Genomic DNA, 22,447 nt, shown 5'->3' with positions numbered 1-22,447 from the left:
GAATGAAGGCATCACACACTGAGGGGGAAGCCCTCGCTGCTTCCCCTGTATTCATCCGAGGGTGGACCCTCAGCTCCACCTGGCGTCTAGGCCAGCCTCTCCCCAGAGGCGTCGTTAGCTGGGTTGGCTCTACGGACAGGCCAGGAGGACCCAGGCCTGTCCCTGTGACTCTAACCCAGCCCCAGCCCAGATTAAAGCCCTTGGGTTCAAACAGCTTTTGGAGAGGGGTGGGGGCAACATGGGGATAACTCATCTCAGCAAGAAATGTGCGCTTCTGCCCAGCCCGTCGGGCTCAGGGGTTGAACAGCAACCCAGCAACTGAGAGGTCGGGGCTCAGTTCCCTGGCAGGGCACATGCCCAGGTTGTGGGTTCGATCCCCAGTGTGGGGCGTGCAGGAGGCAGCCACTGATGACGTTCCTCTCTCATGGATGTTTCTGTCTCTCTATCCCTCTTCTTCCCCTCTCTCTAGAAATCAAGGAAAATGTATTTAAAAAAGAAAGAAATGTGTGCTTCCACAGTGAGGAGGGGAAACCTGGCCCTGATGCTGACCACGCCCACTTCTCCTTCTCCGGGTGACCTCAGCAGTGACCTCTGCTCCATAGGGCAGGGTATCACCTGCAGGTCTTCTTTACGCCCCCTCAACCCCCAGCCAAGTCCACGGGGCCTTCTGGGTGGGTGGCTGACTGCCCTGGCCTCATCCCTCTCTCCCTCAACTCCCAGCTCCAGCCGCTTGACTGCATATAGACCAGTGATGGCGAACCTTTTGAGCTCGGCGTGTCAGCATTTTGAAAAACCCTAAGTTAACTCTGGTGCCGTGTCACATATAGAAATTTTTTGATATTTGCAACCATAGTAAAACAAAGACTTACATTTTTGATATTTATTTTATATATTTAAATGCCATTTAACAAAGAAAAATCAACCAAAAAAATGAGTTCGCGTGTCAGAGGTTCGCCATCACTGGTATAGACCCTAGTCCCACCTTGTCCCCTCAGCCTGGGAGGCCATTGGCAACCCTCTCTGGAAGTCCTCTGACAACCTTGGGCTTCCACGTCACCTCTTCCAGGAAGCCCCCTGATCCCGAAGCTGGCAGCTGCCCTGTGAGCTGCACCCAGTACTCATCCCTCCTGCGGTCCTTCCCCACACTGTCCCCAGGACTAACGCGGCCGGCTCCTCGAGGGCGGGGCCTGCGTCTGGTTTAACTGCGCATTGCTGGCGGTTAGCTCGGTTCCTGGAGGACACCAGGTGCCCTAGGAACACTGCGTTGAATGAATGAGTCCTTGGCCCTGGGGGAGGCAATGCTAAACATGCTACACCTGGGACAACCTTGACCGAGGGGCCCTGACTCCCTTCACGGGTTCCCAGTGGAGCTGCTGAAATGCCGCAGTCAAGGCCACCCTGGATGATGAGGAGAGTGTGAGAACCGCGGTGATTGTATACAGCTGGGCCTGGCGTGTAATCTGAGGGATGTGTCCTGTATGTGCCCGGGATGGGGCAAGGATGCCGGCCACAGCATCCGGGGTAGAGGCAAACAGGCTAGTGGCAGGGCATCTTGGCATAGACGGGGCACAGGGCAAGATGACCAGCAGACCTCTGCCCTCCTGGGCGAGTTTAACTCAAACTTTTGCAAGAGTGACCACTAGCTTTTCCCATTCTGGTGTTGTTATAGTTAACTGATACTTTCCTAGGCATTGTCTCAGAGATTAGAAAAGGCAAGAGCACAGCTCTTCCTTGAACTATTTCAATGACAAAGTAGTTACATTTTCTTTTCTGTCTGTGTGTGTGTGTGTGTGTGTGTGAAGGAAATAGATCCAAATTTAGAGCCCTAATAAGACAGCTGCCTGGTTCTGCTCCAGAAAATTAGATACAATTTTTGAAAATGAATTTGCATCTTGCTTTGAACAGAAAAGCTGGCTTGAAATCTATTGCAAAACTTCCTTTGCTCACTGGACTATCTGTTGAGAGAGAGAGAGAGAGAGCGAGCAGTGGAGAGAGAGCAGTCCCTGAAGGTCTGGACCAAAATGCAGGAAACCAGGGGCTGTTCTGTCACTTCTGTGTTGAGGCCAAGCGGCCCCCAGGCTCCACAGCTATTTTTAACCCCAGGGACCCTAAGGCAGTTCTGGCTGAGTTTACCGTGCTCTTTTCACTGCCTCCCAAGTCTTAATCAAGTTCAAAGCCGTGGGCTAAAAATAACCCCTGGAAAAGGAAGAAGGGAGAATTCAGGGTTGGTTAGAGTGGAAAGATAGTATTAGAATGAGGCCTTTGGTTTTAGGGGTGAATCTTGCTGAATTAAAGCAATTTCTCTGGCTTCCAAGAGCCAAGAGCCATTGCCTACATTATGTTGAATGAATCCGACAGCCACTGGGTCAGAATCTTGGGGACAGTTTTCATGGGAAAACTGGCCATAGGGCCCCCTCTACACATGAAATTCTTCTGATTCCGTGGAGCTAACTCAGTGAGGTTGGAGACGTGAGTCGTCTTTAGATGGTGCTCCTTTAGGAGCAAGGAGAGGAACTCTGGAGTTCCTGGGCTCTGCTGACCGTGGAACAAGTTATTTAAATGATGTCCAAGTCACTACAGGACTATCCCAAACACTTACGGTCTCGAAAGAGATTCACATCTAGTTTCAGTGCTTAAACTAGTCTGGAAAATTCCAGACCCACATTTCAAAGATCAAAGAGAAACACCAAGCCCTAGCCCACAAGAAAGGATTTCAAGTCAACGGTCCAGGCCTTTTCTCCATCTCTGGCGATCAGCTTCTCCCAAACTGCTCTGCAAGGTCAAAGCCTTCACCTTGAAAAGATGCAGGCTGTGAGAAAGGGAGCCTGGGGACCAGGAAAACAGCGCCCGCACTCAGACGCCTGTCCTGGCTGCATCTGGCGTCTAACCGCAGAAGTACCAGGTTCCTTTTCCAGGTGCGGAAAAAGTTCCCAGGGAGAGACAGGTGCCTAAATCCCCAAAGCCTTCCCCTTCGGGGCACTCGTGTCCTATGAGCCAGCGGCCTCTCCTGTTTGTGCGCAGCTCATCAGATACCGGAAGGCCATGTCAAACACTCCGCCTGGGGCAACCACGCTGCTGATGAGCCCAAGAGAGATTCTGGAAGGTAGGTGCCCCCACGGGGCAGTTTTCACAGTGTTGCAAAGGGCATAGACATATTAAAGAAACTGGGGGGATACCAGAAGGACATCTTTCCTTCTTCCAACAGGGGCATTTATGTTGGGGTAGATGCATTCTGCACATAGACACACCACTGAGAACATAGGGGGGCATGGGCTCACGGCACAGGGGCGTTGTGAGGGTTACACAAAACGGTTACAAAATGCCTAGCACAGTATCTGGCACAGCATGAGTATCAATAATAAATAGTAGTTCCTTTTCTTCTTTCCCCAAGATTAGATTAGAGTCCAGATAAGGTACAAGGGTCCCTGGAAAAACACAGCATGGGCAGTGAGCCCGAAGGTTTGTCACAGAAGGCAACATAGTCACCTATAATCCTCATTGTCTGCCAGAGCTTTTTTGGCCCTTTTCCAGAGACACACAAAAAGGTGACCGTGGACTTTTTTTCCTCCCATTGGAAAAACACGTCCTTTCATTGGCACAAGGCAACAGTTCATAGACCTCGTTCACAAAACTCCAAAGGTTTGTGGCAGGGACAGTGTGAGAGCTGACTGCCTCACTCAGCCTTACACAGGAGTGTGGGGGCCACTGGTCGACCTGTGACATCGAGAAGTCCCCTTTTCATTATGCCCTTAAGCATATATTCCCTCCCCCACACCACGCCTTATTTTGTCTCGGGGTTTAAGCAACTTAAAAAGTTTAATTTCTGAGAGGTACAAAGAAATAAAGCTCCGAGAATGCCTTCCAGGGGGAAAAGCATGGTAGGCAGATTTTTAATGTAAAATTATAGAGTGCAATCTAATACTTTTTTTTTTTAAACGAGGGAGTTGGGAGAAGGAAGGAGCGAGCCTTAGAACCCAATTGTTTTGTCTTTCATAACAAACATGTGAGGGCCCCGGAATCCAAGATTCAGAGTCGGTATTTTCCTGGATTAAGAACTCAACAACCGTTCTTCCTATAAAACTGAATCTAGCTTCTTTTCTAAATCTAGCTTCTTTCTAAGACCAGTAGAGATGAAACACCCTTTTAAATTCTTGCCTGATGTCTAAGCAGGGCTTGTAATCAATATGCCAGCCTGCATCCCAGGCTCTTGACCTAAAATTCGTAGGGGGAATCATCTCTGTTTTTAACAGGCATAAGGGAGAGTCTGGCTCTAGCAGGAAAAAAAAAGTCTCAACGAGGTTGGAAGGGGAACAAGGTTATAACTCACAGTGAATGGCATCACGTGGGACCAAGAGTGGGGCCTTCATCCCTGGGCCTGCCCCCGGGGGCTGTCAGATTGCAGGCGTGGCCACTCCTGACCCTGGGGAGCCCCGGATAGAGGTGCCTCCTTGCCTCACAGTGTGGAAGAGGCTGGCACCAGCGCCCAGGACTAAATAACTAACCACAGCTGCTTCTCAGCCAGGTCACCTCTTATGTGAGTCATCGAAGGCCATGGGCACTGCAGATGGGAGAGACGCAGCAGGCCCGGGGGTGGCCACTGCCGGTTCGAGGGCCGACCTCGTCTCTAAACTTCTCATCTCTAGACTTCATACCTTCTCTGCCCTTAAATAGACCACATCACCGCTCTGTGCCCCCGCTGGGTCTAGGAGGCATCGCCGAGGTAAGAGCCTCCTTCAGGGTTCTCCGCCAGCAACAAACACGCATTCATTGAGGACAGCAGTACTCCGTGATCCTGCGTCTCCGCCAACCCAAAGAAAGCCCGCATACACTGCTGAACTTTTACAACTCGACAGCTCAGAGCACACAAGGCCGGTGGAATCCAGCTGTAAATCTTGCTGACAGCCCGCCCCACCCACTGGCCGCTGGGCAGCTGGGTGTGGAGCTGCGCCCGGCACTCGGCCATTCCATCCGCCCTCTCTTCTAAATGCTCTCAGTCCATTTCTCATCCTTCTACCTCTGCCCGCCAGGCCATTTCCCGCCCGCCCTCCCTCCCTCCCTCCTTCCTTCTCCCTGAGCCTCAGAGATCACAGCCAGCAGAAGCTTCTGGATTATTCTTTTCATTGTATCTGAGACAATCTGCTTACGGTTCAGATACGCAGGGGGGGAAAAAACGGCAAAATATTTTTTGCTTTCGACCCTTTCAGAAAGGCATAAAAAATTTATATATATAACGTACAAACACAAATCACTTGACAATTTTATGATTGAAACCAAGGGATGGGAAACAGACAGCTCTGCGTGTTGCTAACATCATCCGGCACGTCTTGCCAACCGGCTCAGCCCCCCATGCCTTAGATCTAGTTCTAGCGGTCCCCAAAGCGTCTGCAGATAAAATCGCTCTTGTACTTCAAAGACGTCTCCGGCATCGACATCAGAAGACAGACCTCCAGGTGAAAAGTCCGAGTTTCCCGGGAACCAGTTTCTGGTGTCACAAAACACTCACCCGCCAGGTTCCCAAGAACCACTGGGTGCTGTGCACACGTGTGTCATGTCAACATGCTAAACGTGACTGTCAGCAGAATGACACGAGCACGTTTCGTCCTCGGGCAGAAGGTGGAGATTTTCAGGGAAGGCACTCCCTGAGACACCCAGTGGAGGAGTGACATGGGAGACGGCGAGCGTTTGCTTCCTAAGAACAAGAAATTCCGGGGCCAGGTCATCGGCACAGCAGTGAGCACAGTCCTCCATGGACACGTTGGAGGTGGGGCTCAGGGCTCAGCAGTTCGCTTACGGTTGAGAAAAACTGTTTTAGTCACTTGGCCAAAACCATACACAGGGAGGGAACTTAAAACCCCGGGGTGACTCGACTCTCCCGGCATTTTCCTGCTTGAAGCAGGATAAAAAGCCTTGCATGTTGGCTGCGTCTCTATTTATGTAACAACCGCAGCTGCTCCCCAGAATAGCTGCTGCTGGCTGGAAGGAGGAAGGGCTCTTGCTGCTAGCGTGTGAGTCCCTTTTCTATCGCTCTTCACTGAGTTTCCTGCCTTTCCCCTTGGCGCCCTGGGTCTACAAGGAGACCAGGGACCTCACCGTTAGCTCGTGGTGCCCTCGGCTACGGGCCACGTGGGTGGATTTTAAAGTCAAGGCTCCTCCTCTCAGGGAGAACAAATTTAGACTCTGATTCTATTCTGTGGCAGGCGATCGCTCGACTCCCAGAACATACCAACTACCCACCTTCGGAGGGAGGCCGATGGCGAGGCCCTTCCCACTCACAACCCCCAAAGAGAGACACAGGCAGACAGACAGCGCCCCTTCTGTGTTTCCGTGGGACAAACTGGAACCCGGACTGCGGGCGTAGCATTGAATATAAGGCGCCCTCCCCAGGAAGTAGCAAAGACAACCCTCGTCACAGCTATCAAATGCGTTAAAAAAATACAAAAGTTATTTTTCTCCTTTTGATGGCTATTTACTTGTGACAACATTTGTTAAAAATATTACTTCTGTCTTTGGGAAGAGATCATTCTCTTCGTATAATATGGAAAAATAAACTCTACCAAACCACAGTTCACATCGCCCACGACGGCCTCCAGACCTCCTCCGAGGGTCAATGCGCTACGTTCTCAGGGAGGGAACCCTTTCTCACTGTCCTATCCAGGGCTACAAGGAGGGGGACATAAAGTGACCAGGCTCTGGGTCACCGAGGGGGGAGAAGTAGGAAGTAGGATGGTTTCTTTGCTAATAAAAAGGTGACAGGGTGGCTTCGGGCCCTCCTAGAAAGTCGTGGGGGGTCCCCTCATCTCTTCTGACCACTTGCGGCCCAGCTAATGCGTGGTCGCTTACCCCTGGGAGGGGTACGAAGCCATTAGGCCAAGTCTCGGCGCCACGGCAAAGGAGGGCTCCTCTTCCGCACCCAGGAGCATCGGAGCACACTGAACTGGATGAATGGGAGAAGACAAGGATACATAAAAACAGTAAAATGTTTATTTCCTTAGAAAAAAAAGTGGGGGAGAGGGATTTGAAATGATTGTGATCACACGTCCATCTGCCTCTGAGCAAAGCCAATGTCGCGAGCTCACTGCTCGATGGAGATACCCCAGTAAACGAAACAGCCTGCTGCGGGCTCCTGGGTGGTGCCCAGGAGTCAGGTCACAGCATGCTTTCTGCCGCTGCGTAGCGGGGAACCAAGGCTTGCCGTGGCAACCATCCCATCTCCAAAGCGCAACATCGCCCGCCCTCGAGAAGCAAGGCTCTGGACCACTTTGGGACAGACAGGGAGGAAGGAGAGAGGGAAGGAGACGCTTAGAAGTGGGACCGCCCGAGAACAGAAGTCCGATAGCTGAGTTCACCACTACCTCATCTCATAGAAAACGGGCTGGAGAGCCCCTGTAAGACCGACAGTATCTTTAAGGTGAAATCGCAGAATTTTGCTGCACACCTGGACACGAGAGAAGTGAAAAGTTGCAACAGGTTTTAACTAGCAGCAACAAAGAAAGTTCAATGACAGGTTTTTTTTGTGTTTTGTTTTGTTTGTTTTTTTAGCAATATTCCTTTGCGAGTTCATTAGGAAACACTGTAATTTAATGGGGCATACGATATGGAACGATCTTCTTTTGCTATAGTGCTGTTCCGTGAAGAGGACCGACCTTTGCAGAGATTTCGACTGGGGTGTCACCTATTTACACAGTAGTAGCTCCTGGTTCGGGTGTCAGGTCGGTGCTATGTGATATCCTCTTCTTCCGAACAGTAATCTCGACCCTGGAAGGAGAAAGGAAGAGAGTGACGTGTGAGTGAGAAATTCCAAGCAGAGCCTGACACAGTCACTCCTGTATCCATTTTCTGTCGGCTCCTGTCTCCTTGCACCAAACCCCAGAACTCATCAGCGACCACCGGCCAACAGGATAGATGCGTCATAATGACCTGTTTAGAAACTGTATAGACCAATTTATAAACTGCAGAGACTTCAAGGCATGGCAATCTGACCAAGCCCCAAATAAGCCCTTACTTTCTGTGGGTAAGAACTCATACTACCATACAGGACCCAGCCTTTCACCGAGAGAGGAGCACATGGATGCTCCATTCAGGAGGCCAATTTCTCATCAACAAGAGACACGGAAATGGACAAGGAACAAGGCGCTTTCCGCTGGGGCCAGGGCAGCTCACATCTGATAGCTGCGTCTCCGTGCCCGGAATTTACAATTTAATGAAGGGGATGGAGTAATCCAGGGATGTCTTAGTTTTAATCCATTCTAAATTAAAACAGGATTAAAACAACAACAAGGACTCAATGACTATAACATATCTTAAGACTATGTTTGGCATGTGTGGGATGCACCAGAAAGACAAAAATGCCTTTGATTCATTCGCTTACAAGAAGGCCTGCGGACTCTATGCAATTGCGACATGTGAACATATTTCATCTTCTTTCCAGCAGGACGTAAACTGTATGAAGGCGCCCTGAGGACTGGGGTTTAAGCTCCACCTCTGACCTGGCTGGGTTGCCTCGGTCGAACCCCACAGCTTCCTGGTCTGTAATCCATCACAGGAACAGAACACCTGCCCGCATCACAATGTCGCAGACGAGGGCTTTGTAGAAGTCACCATTAATACTGTTTGCATCCTTTGTCCTTTTTCTTTTAAAATACACGCTATATGTTTCAATTTTTTTTTGGGGGGGGGGAACTATTCCTTCAAAAACAGAATTTTCTCAATAACTAGAACTTATTCATAAAAGCATCTCAAACTTAAAGAATATAATAATTTTGCATAAAACTATTTACCAAGTGTATTACATGTTTCTTTGTCACAGTATCTGTATATTGGGAGCATTTCCCATTCTCCTAATACTTAACTGTCGTCGTGATGAATTATTGGACCATCTGGCTGAAGGGTGATCCTAGCTCGGACTTACTAGCTCTGGGATCTCACTTAAGTTACCTCTCTGGGTCTCAGTTTCCCCACCTGTACAATGAAACAAACAACAGTCCCTACTTCACAGGGTTGCTGGAGATTAAATGAATTAATAGTAGTAAAGTGATCCCATAGTGCCTGACATTCATTAGTGTATTTTAGTTTCCTCCACCGTCTGATTGCCAGCTCTCCCCCTGCTACTTGCGGAGTGCCTGACCCCAGTGTGGTCGCCAGGCTGGTTTTATTCGCTGCATGAAAACGCCTCCTGGGCAGAGAAACTGGGCAACGACCTCCCTGAGAAGAGAAGAGTGCGCTCAGCAGTCACCCCACAGTGACGGCCTCCCTGGGACCCCTCCCAAGCAAATGGGGACCCATCAGGAGACACCCCCCGGGCCACATGGTGAAGAGTGAGAAAGGAGAACCTCACGGGCCCTGGCTGTTGGGAGTTTATTCCCCAGTGTGGGAAGCAGGACACATCCGGACATAGCAACGCTATGCTAGAAGCCCACCTACCAGGTGGGGCTCTCCTCACAGGCCCCGGAGTAGACCTGTAAGTGGGCACGGGGCGTTCAGCTGGAGGGCAAAGGCAGGGCTCATGGACTTTTCAAAAGAAAGGACAGAGGACACATTTCCAGTGCATATGGGGACACACGCTGTTGTGTGACGTCGGCAAATGACTGGGCTTTGGTTTCCTGGGGATAATCGTCGTCTCTGCCTTGGGGGGTCATGATCAGGATCAAGTGGAAAAAAACACAGTGCCTGGCAGGTAGTCAATACATATTAGCTGCTGGTGTTATTATGACTATTAAACTGCGTGCTCGTTCAGCCCCCGGCAGAGGAATAGGGACCCCTTCCTGCGACTGACAGGTGAGGACTGAGGTCCTAAACTGTGACCTGACAGGTGTCAGGGACTCCTTCCTCCCACCACAGCCTTGCACCCAAGACAGGCCACACGTACACGCTCTCGAATAAAACGTCTATGGCAGACACCTAAGTCCCTTCCCTTCTTCTATCTAACGCAGGCCTCACATTGAAGTGAAGGCCCAGCTGGCCAGGATGGGGTTCAGAGGGCCCCTCATCCACGAGGAAGACTTGGGCCCAGTGACAGACAGACAACACACAGGCGAACTGGTGCACTCATTGATAAAGCAGCGTCTCCAACTCCATAAACGGGTTATGAAGTAGAAGTTGCATTTCAGACCCTCCACGTTGACTATGACCATAAACAGTGCCTCCTTTGGAGGAACAAATCTATATAAACGTCTGTGTACACTCAAGACCGAAACTTGCATTTCCCAAGCATCGGCTCCTCTGGAATGACCGTAATTGCTGCGAGAAGGAGAAGGAAAACGGTGTTGGTTGCTTTGCAGACATTATTTCATTGGTATTCACACCAACCCTGGCCAACCCTGCAAGGCGGGAGGGGTGCCTTGTGACTTGTGGGCAAACCTCAGACCAGCCCAAGGGCCCAGGGTAATCCGTGCCCTCCCTGCCGGCCCCGCCCCGCCAACTGTAGTAAATTGGTAACAAAATTCAAATTCAAATCAGTTTCATTTTTGTTATTATCACCTGTCAGCAGCTCTGAGAAACAAATGTTTTATGAACAGAAACCTGAAAATCACAAACACCAAGAACACGAGCTCCCAGATGGCCGGCATCGCTTTAAGAAATGGGAAGCGGAGAGAGCTGCGCCGTGAGTGGCCTCCTCTTGGCATCACCTGGGGCCCCACTTGCACACCAGCCCTACCGGGCAGGGGCAGGACAGGGAGCTGGCTTCTGTGACATGACTTCAAGTCTCATTTGCATTTTTGAAGAGCTGTGCTAAAAAAGAGCGCCTTAAAACCTTCAGCTGTCAGGAGGCAGGAAGTGGGAGTAGCTGGGTGTGGGAGACACAGCATTCTCTGAGCTGGAGCGCGCCCTTTCCCCTGCAAGGGACGACAAACTGGAAGTCTTTGTCAAGGGGCTCTGGGCAGTTGGAATGAGCGCCTGTTGCACACAATCCCACCCTTGTGCACAGGCCCCACTGAGAGCCACAGAGAGCAGGGTCCCTCCCAGGGCCCCACAAGCTGGAGGACCGGAAATGCCCGATGATGCTGACCAGGAAGGGTTGTTGGAAGAACCACATGGGCGTTTTGGTGCAGACACACACACACATCACAGCGTTTGCTGACTGAAGTGTCCCTGACCGTGCCCTTACTCTGCAGGGGAACACCCTCGATCCTCTTCCGCTGTTTGCATTACTTTCTTGGGAACGTACGGAAGTTTATGTCAACTCAGAACATACATTTCCAAGGCGCTAGGGTAAACGATTTTGCCTGTTGAAATGTCTAGGCTAAGAATTAGAGATATTAAGGAGTAGCAAAGGAAAGGACATTATCCTACTTTCAAATTCTGCAAGCTTTTTAAAAAAATCTTTATTGCTGAAAGTATTACATATGTCCTCCCTTTCCCCCATTGATACCTTTTAGCCTGCCCCAAGGCCCCCTCCCCTCACCCCAGGCCTTCATCACCCTATTGTCTGTGTCCATGGGTTTTGCTTATATGCATTCAATTCTAAAATTCAGCATGTTGAAAGAGGACGCTCGATGAGCGAATTCAAAAAAAGAAACTGTTCCTGCAAAGTGCCTACAGTACCTTTCCTCCTCAAGTTTAAGGACACAAGCAATCTAGGCCTGACCGTGGTTTCAGGTGCAATTTTATCCTGTTAGTCTTCAGTATATTTTTGTAAACAAGGGTGCATTGGGCTAATACATGCACCTCGGGCATTTAACAATCAACTGTGAACTGCGTACTTTCCCAACGGAGTGGATTAGAGGTAGGTCAAAAGACTGAGAGGAAGCACTGAGCCTCAGTTTCTCCATCTTTAAAATGGGAACGGTAAGACCTAACTTGCAGTGTTGTGAGAATTAGAAGTAAAATACATAAGGCTGTTTAGCAAAGCACGGCACATAGTAGGTACTTAGTAAACTACAGCTCTTATGATGATATTGAAAAATGAGATCAATAGATCCAACAGCTCATAAACTGTGTAGGTGAGAAATTCGGCCCACAGCTAGATCAATTCATTACATTCAGGTCCTTAGTCAAGCCGTGTACCTCAGGGCCTGGATGCTTGTCCTTCTTCCTTCCTGGTTGGCTCCTGCTGACCCCAGCCCTCATGCATCCATTACTTCTCCTTCTAAATCTCTGCTCAAATGTCACTTCTTTGTCTTTCTTGAACACCCTATACTCAATAACACGTCTTACTCTGCTTCATTTTCATTTATATTACTTATCATCACCTGACATTATTAGTGTATTAATTAATTTCTTAATTGGCTGTCTTTCCCCTTGAATGGAAGTAACGAGTGGGCAGGAACTGTTTCACACTCTGTTGCACCCTCAGGATTTAGACCAGTGTCGGCAGCCTGTCAGATGCTTGATGAGTATTTGCTGAATAAATGAAAGGATGAAGAACACTAGAGAGAGCTGAAATCTCGGAGCTGGATGGGACCTAGAGGCTTTCCCCTCTGACCTTCATTTAACGTGGGGCGGCCTCCGCTTTCCACCTTGCAGACAAGGAACCCTCTCTTTTCGGCTGGAACACGTCAGGTGCTTTTCCAAGCTGCCTGTGAAACCCCTCAGCAGCGGAGCCCACATCCTGCTTGTGCCCACAGAACGGCTTAGTCTGGGCCTTTGGGACCGGAGGATAGGCCTTCCCCGATCAACAGCATCCCTGGTCCATCATCTGCAAATAACGTGGTCTCCGTCCAGGTCTCCCTCCTTTGCATGTGCTTCTGTCTTACAACAGTTGTGTGTGTTTTTTAAATGGACCCACCAAAAAATTACCAACACAGAAGAAAACATCCAAGGAATGCAGCCTAGGATGTGTGAAAGTTAGGTACTGACAAAGGGAATCACCAGTAACAACAGATTCCAAAAGAATCAAAGTGCTACATCTTGGCAATAATAGAACAGAATGTCAAACTGAACTTCTGTCAAAGCTCTGGAGAGAGACAACGCTTCAAGGAAACAGAAGAGATCACAAGGTAAAAGGAAAAAAGAGCCCATCTGATCACGGGAGACTGGACTCTGCATGTCAGAAAGTAATGCCACGAAATACAAAGGCTAACCTCATCCTGGGAAAAATACCCACAGCATGTATGTGTGTGTGATGGAAGTTACGTGGGACGCTCAAACCAATAAAAAAAATGAACAGGGAGAGGATCTCAAAAGGGTACAAGGTGGAAACTCAGAGCAAATTAAAACCAGTAAACACACCAACAGAAAAGTGGTCTGCTGTAGTAATAAAAAATACAAATTAAAATAACGCTGGTACTTAAAAATAGCCACACCCACAATGAAATGTGACTCTCATATATTGCTGGCCTCAGTGTAAAATGGTACATAGCTGCCTTGAAAAGCAATTGGGTGATAGGTATTGTGAGTCATAAAAATGTGCACACCCTTCATTATAGAAATCAGTATCCAAAGATAAACTCCCAAACACATATTTAAAAAATATACATGCATTGGTTCCCTGGGCTGGAGGTGGGAAAGGGGATGGACTGTAAGTGGGCAGGAGGGATCTTATTGAGGTGATGGGGAATTTTGTAACTGGAGTGTGGTGACGGTTGTGCAATTTGGTAAATTTACTAAAATTCATTGACTTGTACATTTCAAATGAATAAATTTTATGGTATGTAAATTATAGCTCCATAAAGTTAAGAGCATGTGTAAAAATATTTTCATTGCAGCATTTTTATTAAGCATGACAAAAATCCATCGAATATCCACTCCCCTCCCCTCCACCAATAAAAAAAAGCTTCCTGAGGTATGGCTCCTGTGCTCCCTGCTGCCACGCAAACACCAACAGGACCGATCACCACGTGTCCCAAACAGGCAGGTCCTTGCTGGGTACCACTGTTTCCACACACACTGTTCTCTTCTCTCACACTCCCAGCCTATGGCATCTTTATGATCTCATCGCAACATCATCTCTTCAAGTGACATTTCCCCCAGCTGTTCAAGGGGCTGGTCTCTTCCTCTCCCAGTGGTCCTTCCCACCACCACCACGTTTTATAGTAATTTTAGCCAATATGTCTTTTCGATACCTAATGGAATCCTTGTGTGGCTCCTATCACAATGGTTATGCATAGGCAGGTGTCTGGAGGGAGGCAGTGCTGTGTGTGTGTGTGTGTGTGTGTGTGTGTGTAGGGATGGAGGTGGAGGCTACTGAATGGCATGATATAGGAGGTGTCCTGGGACTCTCATAAGGGAAGCAAATTGTCAACATTTTGCAGGTCACGGTGGAAAAAGCAGCCCTCTTTAGCAATTCAACGGATACAGAGTATGGCTTGAGCAGAAGTATCAGCAGAGACGGGGGCACAGACTGGTTCTGAGGATGGCCCGGAACTTAGGAGAGGCAAGTCAGAGGCAGGGGGCACAAAAGTGGGTAACAGAAGGCCACAGTCCATTATTCACCATTTTTATGTCTATAGGTAACACCTGTGTAAACCACATTTGGAACGACATCTAGTTTACTTTCCACAATATTCAGTCAGGCATCCTAAACTATGTCTTTTGCTGTTGTCACCAGGTTCTGCATTAAAGAACCTCACACTGCGCCCTGGCCAGGTGGCTCAGTTGGTTAGAACATCGTCCCTCTAGGCCCGGGGTCGGCAAACTGCGGCTCGCGAGCCACATGCGGCTCTTTGGCCCCTTGAGTGTGGCTCTTCCTAAGCCTTAGGAGTACCCTAATTAAGTTAATAACAATGTACCTACCTACAAAATTTGGCTCTCAAAAGAAATTTCAATCGTTGTACTGTTGATATTTGGCTCTGTTGACTAACGAGTTTGCCGACCACTGCTCTAGGCCAAGGTTGCCAGTTCAATCCCTAGTTAGGACTCATACAAGAACCAACCAATGAATGCATAAAGAAGTGGAACAACAAGTTGATATCTCTTCCCCTCCCCCGCCCCCCGGCCCTGCCCTCTAAAATCAATTTAAAAAACAGAACCTCACATGTACTAGGAACAGAAACTAGATATTCCAGTCAAGATTTTCATGTTTGGTGAAAGCAAACATGAATTTTTGTAATGACGGCTCATTATAGAAGTTGGCTTAAACGAGGCTTATTTCTGTCTGGAAGTGTGAGTGATCCTTGTCACAAAGCAGGCTCCTGTGTGCTGACTGACTGACTGACCGAAGAGTGTATCCCCCTCTCCTTTACCTCTCGGGATGATGCTGGGAGCACCTGTTAGTTTCTGGCCTGTGTGGTATTTCGCTTCTCCTACCCACTATCTGCTTCCTTTCCGTGATTCGTCTTCCTCCCCTCTCTTCCTAACTGTGGGCTTCCTGAACCTCCGTTTCTTGACTCAGTTATGCCTCCTGCATAGCCTTCTATCCTGCACTGTGCGACTGATGGGCTTTCCAAGCACCAAAGAGGATCTTGAGCAATGAAACCCAAATGCCACATCTGGATTTTGGTGTAGAAATTTAACGGGTCATCTTCCGTCTCTGCCCCCCTAACACCCCTCCCCCGCAACCTTTCCCTCCAGGTATCACCAGCCAGAGACAACCTCAGATGCAAGTTTCTATGAGCATCTGGCCATGAAGCTCTGTCCCTGAAGCAGGAATACAGGGCGGGAGAGCCGCCTTCCACCCCTTGGGCAGTGGGAACAATGAGCTAGAATCCAGAACAAACATGATCAGAAGGAGGCGGGAAAGGCTGGGAAAGTAGAATGAAAGCCTTCTCCCCCTCCCCACCCCGTGAAGGGCGGCTCTTCCATCCTCCTCCTGTGGGACCACGGCCAGGGCTGGACTCACAGAGCGTCTCCAGACGGGGTGTGTTTCAATAGCATTTTCACTCACGGTCCAACAACAATTTACAACAAACGCCGAAGAAAAGCAAAAGTCATGAGCTGTGCTGTTCGTCTCCTCCCCCGACTTAGTTCATTAGAAAAACCAATCGAGGCATTAATGGCTGTCTCTGTTTCTAACAGGCTTTATTCTAATTAGACTCACACGTTATTATTTCAGTTGGAAAAAAGGTCTGGGTCTGTAATGAGCAGGAGGAGTGTGACAGCCTCCAGCCTCTGACAGCTCCTTGGATCATCTAAGGGAAGGATCCCCAGGGTACCAACAGCAGTGACAACAATTCCAGTATATTGGGCTTTTCATTTCCAAGAGAGAATGAGTATTAACTAAACGGCTTTAATCCCCTCCCCTCGTGAAGTGTTTAATAAACCCAAATCCTCATCCTACAGACAAAAGGGAGGCTATGTTAGAAGCTTTACGGCACACAGCTGTCAAGCTTTCTCTGACGATGGCATTCAGGTGACCTCAAAGATGCTGTTCCCCAGGAGGAGGCGAGCAGGAGTGAGGATAAGAGGAGCAGGGATAAAGAAGGTGGGTGCACATGTCTCTGGGCCACACTCAACTGATGTTCTCGAGCAGGCGTGGGCCACTTTCTTTGCCAAGGGCCAAACAGTAAACACATTAGGCCTTGCATTCCGTATGGTTCCTGCTGCAACTCAACTCTGGTGATGTAAGGTGAAGGCAGCCACAGATAAAAGAAAAAAAAAAAAAAAGAGCGGGGCTGTGTTCCAATAAAACTCTGTGGACACTGAATTTGGAAGTTCACATATTTTTTTCATGTCAGAAAACATGATTCTGCTTCTTGTTTTCCCCACATTAGAACATGTAAAAAACATTCTTGTCTGGTGGCTGGCTTTGGCCCCCCGGCCGCTGCAGAGACGAGCACTACCATCAAACAGCAGAGTTCTACAAAATGGCGTTTTATAAAACTGTTCTTATTTTATACACAAGAAAACCATCAATCAAAATCAAATTTAAAAAATTTTCTACAGCCCCATCTTCCTAATAAATATAGCATGTTCAAGTTTCTCTTAAATCTCTGTTCACATATATGTCATTTTAATATCACTTCAATCTGTTGACACATTTAACATTATCTTATAAAAATTTTCCCTGTTGTAACTGATTCCTTATACAGTAAACCCTTGATTTTTTTGGACCTGGATTTAAGGGACTTCGGACTTAGCCCTGGCCCATGTCAGATTAAATGACACCCCCTTGCTGAACTAGATTTATCGGGTGATCACTTAATAAGTTATATGATGTCTAATCACTGGGCTGTATGCCTGAAACTGATATAATACTGTATGTCAACTGTAATTGAAAAATTAAAAATTAAAAAATGTACTCTATAGTGGGAACACTTGTTTTTAACTCATCATTCTCTCTATACCCCCAATGCAAAAGGAAAAGTGGAAACTGAATTGCAGATGGGAACAATGAATTTCACTTTTGAGTAAAAAGAGGTAGAATTTCAATTATGGAAACGCACCAGAAAGGAATGAGGTCATTTTAACGCCATGTCAGATTTGTATATGTTGTTTAAAAGATAAATTACAATTTGGATTTCAATTTTTACAGACTACCCCTGACTACTAAGCAGATCTTTTTGTTGCCAGAAAGCTCGCAGAGGAAAAAAGTCCAAATAAACTGAGAATGAAAAGATCTTCACCAAAATACTGGGGACAGATAATTTCTTTTTATGCTTTTCTTTACTAAAACAAAACGTATCGGCAAGTTGAACAGCTTTTGAACCAATATGTGAAACTTGGTAAATTTTCCATCTGAAAAGTCATGCATAAGCCAAAATTTCACTAAAAATAAAAGTAAAATATTATATTCCTAAAATGAGGTTTTGGCACAGTCAGGGAGTGATATAGATTAAACTACCATTTAAATTCATTATCTATCTCTATTTTCACATTGGTGATATTTGCTGGTCTTTTAGTGGTGCATTAGATTATACAATTATTCTTATTATACAATTATTCTGCTGCTGAAATACTGATGAATTTAAGACCTCTTCATTATCTTCCGTTGAGTGATAGAGATCACAACTGAGAAATTCATGGACAAATCCTCAGATAAAAGGACCTAAAAAAAAGAAAAAAAAAGAAATAAAAATTAAAACAGAAAAAATTTCAAAGGTAAAATTGGCCTGTGATGCCTTCCTATAGTAATGACATGTTCTGAATTTAAGATTTTACTCTTCATCTGAATAAGCTTTCCAACGATAACACTCCGATTTAATAGTTAAAATTCACCTTTCTGCAGTGATGAACTTAAATTCTCCAAGGATGCAAGCCTGTAATCATGAACCATAGTCCATACTTCCTTCAGCTGCTTAGCATATGCTAATCAGAGATCATAAGTATGGGTCCAATTTCCACATGGATCAACCTCGCATCTCACTGTCAGTGTCAGATCCACACATCCCTAGAGGAGCAACTTGGAGACTCTGCTTTGGAGCCTCAGAGAAGTGGGCTCCCAACGTTATTATCATTATTATCATCATTGCAAACGGGGTAAGTTACTCAAGCATTCTGAGCCTCAGTTTCCCTGCCTGTACGACGCAGATAGTACATGTCTCACAGTTATTACCCTGAGGTGGCTACTGATTGCAACGTGCACACGAGGTAAGAACTTAAGAGTAGTGTCAGGCACTAGGTAGCTGTTGGCAGGTACCTTCTCGCTTGCAGTCTGAGGTCAGAGCAGGGCCTCAGGGGCAGACAACACACAGTGAGCAGAACACTGTCCCTAGAGACAACGCGTCTCTCTCTGGTGTTGCCCACTTTAATGAATGATCAGGGGTAGCCCAGGGTCCTGGGAAGCTTCCTTAGACACGAAACATTCTCAGTCACATTTTCTTGGCGTAGGGGGAACTTCTGTTTCAACTCTCTCCCCAGCCCCTTACAAGAATAACTTCGAGACACAGGAACCAGAAGATTGTTATCCTCACCCAAGGGGCAATTAGTCTGGAAACATGTACTTTGACGCCATACCTTCTCGATTTTTTCGTCCAGCATCCTGAAGAATTCTTGTTGGCTCTCAGAGATGTGCATGCTGAAAAACAAATAGGGCACATTTCAATGTTTTCTTAAACCTCCTCCCTCAAGGAAAAATGCTGAGGCCCTAAACTTGGAGGTGGACATTTCTTTATTGCAGACTTTCCCACAGAAATACTCTGAAGTTATAGTAAGAGTAAGTGTTATGACAGTAATCCTACAGATGCATTTCATAAGAGTCTATCAGTGCCTGCGATTTAAGGAATATAATTTCCTGTCAATGTACATGTTATTTACAGGGGTGTTATTGGGAGGTATGTGCCAAATTTTTCTTCAGATACATATTTGTGATTTAAAAAAGGATAGGCAAGCAGCACATGGCATATTTCCACCCTGTGTATAACCCTAGTTATTATATGGAAATGTTTATTTTGCAAAGCATCAGCATGATATTCAGCTGTCTAGATGTGGGCTGGCAGCAAATGAGCAGAGAACTTGACATTGGCCCTGAACACCTTCTGCATTGGCGACAGCGAATGTGCCTCCTGGGGACAGAAATTCCACTGGAATAAAGGAGAAAGTCAGGAGGCAGGTTTGGGTAGCACTTGCCTGTGTGTTTGCTTATCTTACCCCATTTAACAGCAAACCTTGTAAGATGAATGTGGTAACATGGGTAAGCAGAGCCGAGATCACCAATGGGAAGGGCAATATATATGATATTAATTGACCACATGATCTCTATTTAAATGCATGTGATTCACGATCTCACAGAGGCAGCGCAGCGCAGATGTTAGCAGGGGTGAGGCACAGACCTCTGATTCCTCATCTAGAAAACCTTCCGGCACTCACGTTCTATGACTGTTGCTAACCTCCATTCACTCCTTTATTGAACTATCACAGCACGAAAACAATAATGTGTGGTTAGTACTCAACATATGCACATTAGATGGACAAAAGGGGAACTCTTCAGTAAAATCCACTCTCCAAATGGGTCTGCCCTCCTGTGAGCAAGAGTGTCTGGGTTCCATTAAGGAAAAAACAAACACAGCAAACCTCATAGACACAGACAACAGTAGGTGATTAGCAGAGGGGAAGGGGAGGAGGGGGAAGTAGAAGAGGGTAAAGAGGGGAAAATGGTGATGGAAGGAGACTTGACTTGGGGTGGTAAACACACAATACAATCCACAGACGATGTTTTATAGAATTGTACACCTGAAACCAATATTATTTTATTAACCAATGTCACCCCAATAAAGTCAATACAAAAGAATGCCCAGGCTCAAGGGTCCATATCAGGAGCTTGGGACCAAGGTTGATGGTGACGACCCCAGGGTGGTAAAGCAAAACCGAAAGCCTCAGTGGTTTCAGCTTTGTGCGGTTTCACTACATGTTTTGTAATCAATAAAAAACACACAACAAAAAACAGGCATCCCTTTGGTTAAAACAAATTGGATGAAAGCCGCCCAACCCAGAATTAATGAGACAAGGCAGTATATTTCCAACCTCACCTGGATCTGGAACGAAATAGTAACTTTACTTTGGGTAGAGGTCCAAGACAGGAAGTAAACGACCACTTCCACCTTCCCGCTCGCCCTTGGAGAAACAATTCTAACCAAAGCCTTTCATCAGGCGTGTCTCTAGGATCACAACCTTGATACAGAAACGATGTTCCCTCGTCTAAGAGCGGTCCAGCATCTCTGCCTCATTCAAACATCTATGAGGAAGAGTCACCCACCAGGCGCGTTCACTATCTTGCCCCTTGAAAGACAGTGTGTGGACTGTGTTAGAAAAAACTGAGCAGTAGGGTGACTTATTTATCGTCCAATCCTGACACTCTACACAAGCTCTTTCAAACTCTGTTGTCCCTGGAAGTGACAGACACTGCCGGATGGCACAAAGGCTGCACGCGGTCCCTGTCACCTGTGCATCCTCTTCTGTAGGTTGCACCTGAAAGCATGAGGCTTACTCGGCTGTCTCCCAGGGGATCCTTTCAGAGAGAAGTCCCGAAACCCTCCAACGAGGGCAGAGCCAGGATTTGTACTCTGACAAAATAAATTAGCCCATGTTGACTGACTGTCGCTTAGATAAATGTGAACGACCTCTTCTCCTATGGAGACCCTGTCAACACAGTGGCATTAATAATAGTTTTTTCGTTCAAAAGTTTACGCTGCGCTGTGAGAAACAGTCCCTAGGTAACGAGATTCCTGGGTGCTTTCTGATGCCCAATTTGAGGATCGTGAGTGGGGAGCCAGGAGGAGGAAAAAGCACATGGGTTTTCTATGTTTCCTCCAGGTATTGGAAAGGAATAATTGAATTATGATTTAGTTTAAAAAGTATAAATACTTGATGCTAAATTAGATATAAAAATCTTTTATAAAAGCCTGTATGATAGCCCTAGCCGGTTTGGCTCGGTGGATAGAGCGTCAGCCTGTGGACTGAAGGGTCCCAGGTTTGATTCCGGTCAAGGACATGTACCTTGGTTGTGGGCACATCCCCAGTAGGGGGTGTACAGGAGGCAGGTGGTTGATGTTTCTGTCTCATCGATGTTTCTAACTCTCTCTCTCTCTCTCTCTCTCTCTCTCTCTCTCTCCCTTCCTCTCTGTAAAAAATCAATAAAATATACATTTAAAAAAAGCCTGTATGGTGGTGCCTGATTTGATTAATAAAGCTTAACAATTTTAGTAATCCTTGTTTCTCTCTAATAACAACAACTCCAACTGGGAAAACCCAGTGCTGCACGGAGGACAACGTGTAGCCCCTGTTGACCTTGGCAATGCTCTTGTGAGTTAACCCTGTGCTAGCATAGGCCCTTCTTTCTGCGACTTCTCAGCTTCACGAGACTAGAGATGATAACATGATGGAATCTTACTGACAAGTAAGCAAATGAACAGAATGAAGTGGGCAACCCGGCTGGCGTGGCTCAGTGGTTAAGCATCAGCCTATGAACCAGGAGGTCACAGTTCGATTCCCAGTCAGGGTGCATACCCAGCTTGTGGGCTTGAGCCCCAGTGTGGGGGATGCAGGAGTCAGCTGATTAATGATTCTCTTTCACCATTGATGTTTCTCTCTCTCTTTTCCTCTGTGAAATCAATAAAAATATATTTTTTAAAAAAGAAAGAAGGTGAGCAAAATGAGCTTTTGAGCTGAAAGACGCGTGGCTTTCATGTTCAATGACTGAAAGGGAAGTTTCCAAATAATAAAAACTTAAGCCAGAAAAGTATGAGAAGGCAAGGTCCCAATTCCCTAATACATCACCTGCAAAAATGAAATTCAGTTACTCAGTGGGTTCCTGGCAGATCTTGGCCTGAACATGGTTATTTCTTCATGGTCATCATTATTATTTTTCAATTGGACCTCAGGGAAGTGGGGTTAATCCTAGTCCTCACATCACGACACACCCTTATTTGTAGCTCATGCATGGCTCAGGCTCAGTTTTAGTTAATTATTTTGTTTGTTAGTTTTTAAAAATAGTCTCATAAGCACCCATAACACCAAAATGAAAAACAAAAGCTAGGACCTTGACAACCTAGAGCTAACGTACCTCCTACCATGACTTACTTTAGTTTTTTTTTTTTTAACTTCACAAAGAGTGCATCACACTCTATGCAATCTTTTAGGGCTTACTCATTTCTTCTGGCATATTACATTGACGAGGTCCATCTAGCCTTGTGCATTC

General features: G+C 46.9%; 1 protein-coding gene across 3 annotated transcripts in view; it reads right to left on the bottom strand.

Moving 5' to 3' along the window:
• Positions 1-6,959: 6,959 nt before the first annotated feature.
• Positions 6,960-22,447, bottom strand: part of CUNH1orf21 (chromosome unknown C1orf21 homolog) — a 103,071-nt gene continuing 87,583 nt past the window's right edge. For all 3 annotated transcript variants that reach the window (XM_014456808.2, XM_006089856.3, XM_023754731.1), the window contains 2 exons: positions 18,769-18,829; positions 6,960-7,755 (listed from right to left, as the gene is read on the bottom strand). In XM_014456808.2, the coding sequence (XP_014312294.1) occupies positions 7,717-7,755; positions 18,769-18,829 (100 nt within the window). In that variant the 3' untranslated portion in view covers positions 6,960-7,716. The remainder of the gene's footprint in view (positions 7,756-18,768; positions 18,830-22,447) is intronic.

The sequence above is a fragment of the Myotis lucifugus genome, unplaced genomic scaffold (assembly GCF_000147115.1).
Source record: "Myotis lucifugus unplaced genomic scaffold, Myoluc2.0 scaffold_65, whole genome shotgun sequence".
Taxonomy (NCBI): Eukaryota; Metazoa; Chordata; class Mammalia; order Chiroptera; family Vespertilionidae; genus Myotis; species Myotis lucifugus.
Note: the sequence above shows the minus strand (reverse complement) of the source record. Positions and strands in the feature narration are given on the sequence as shown.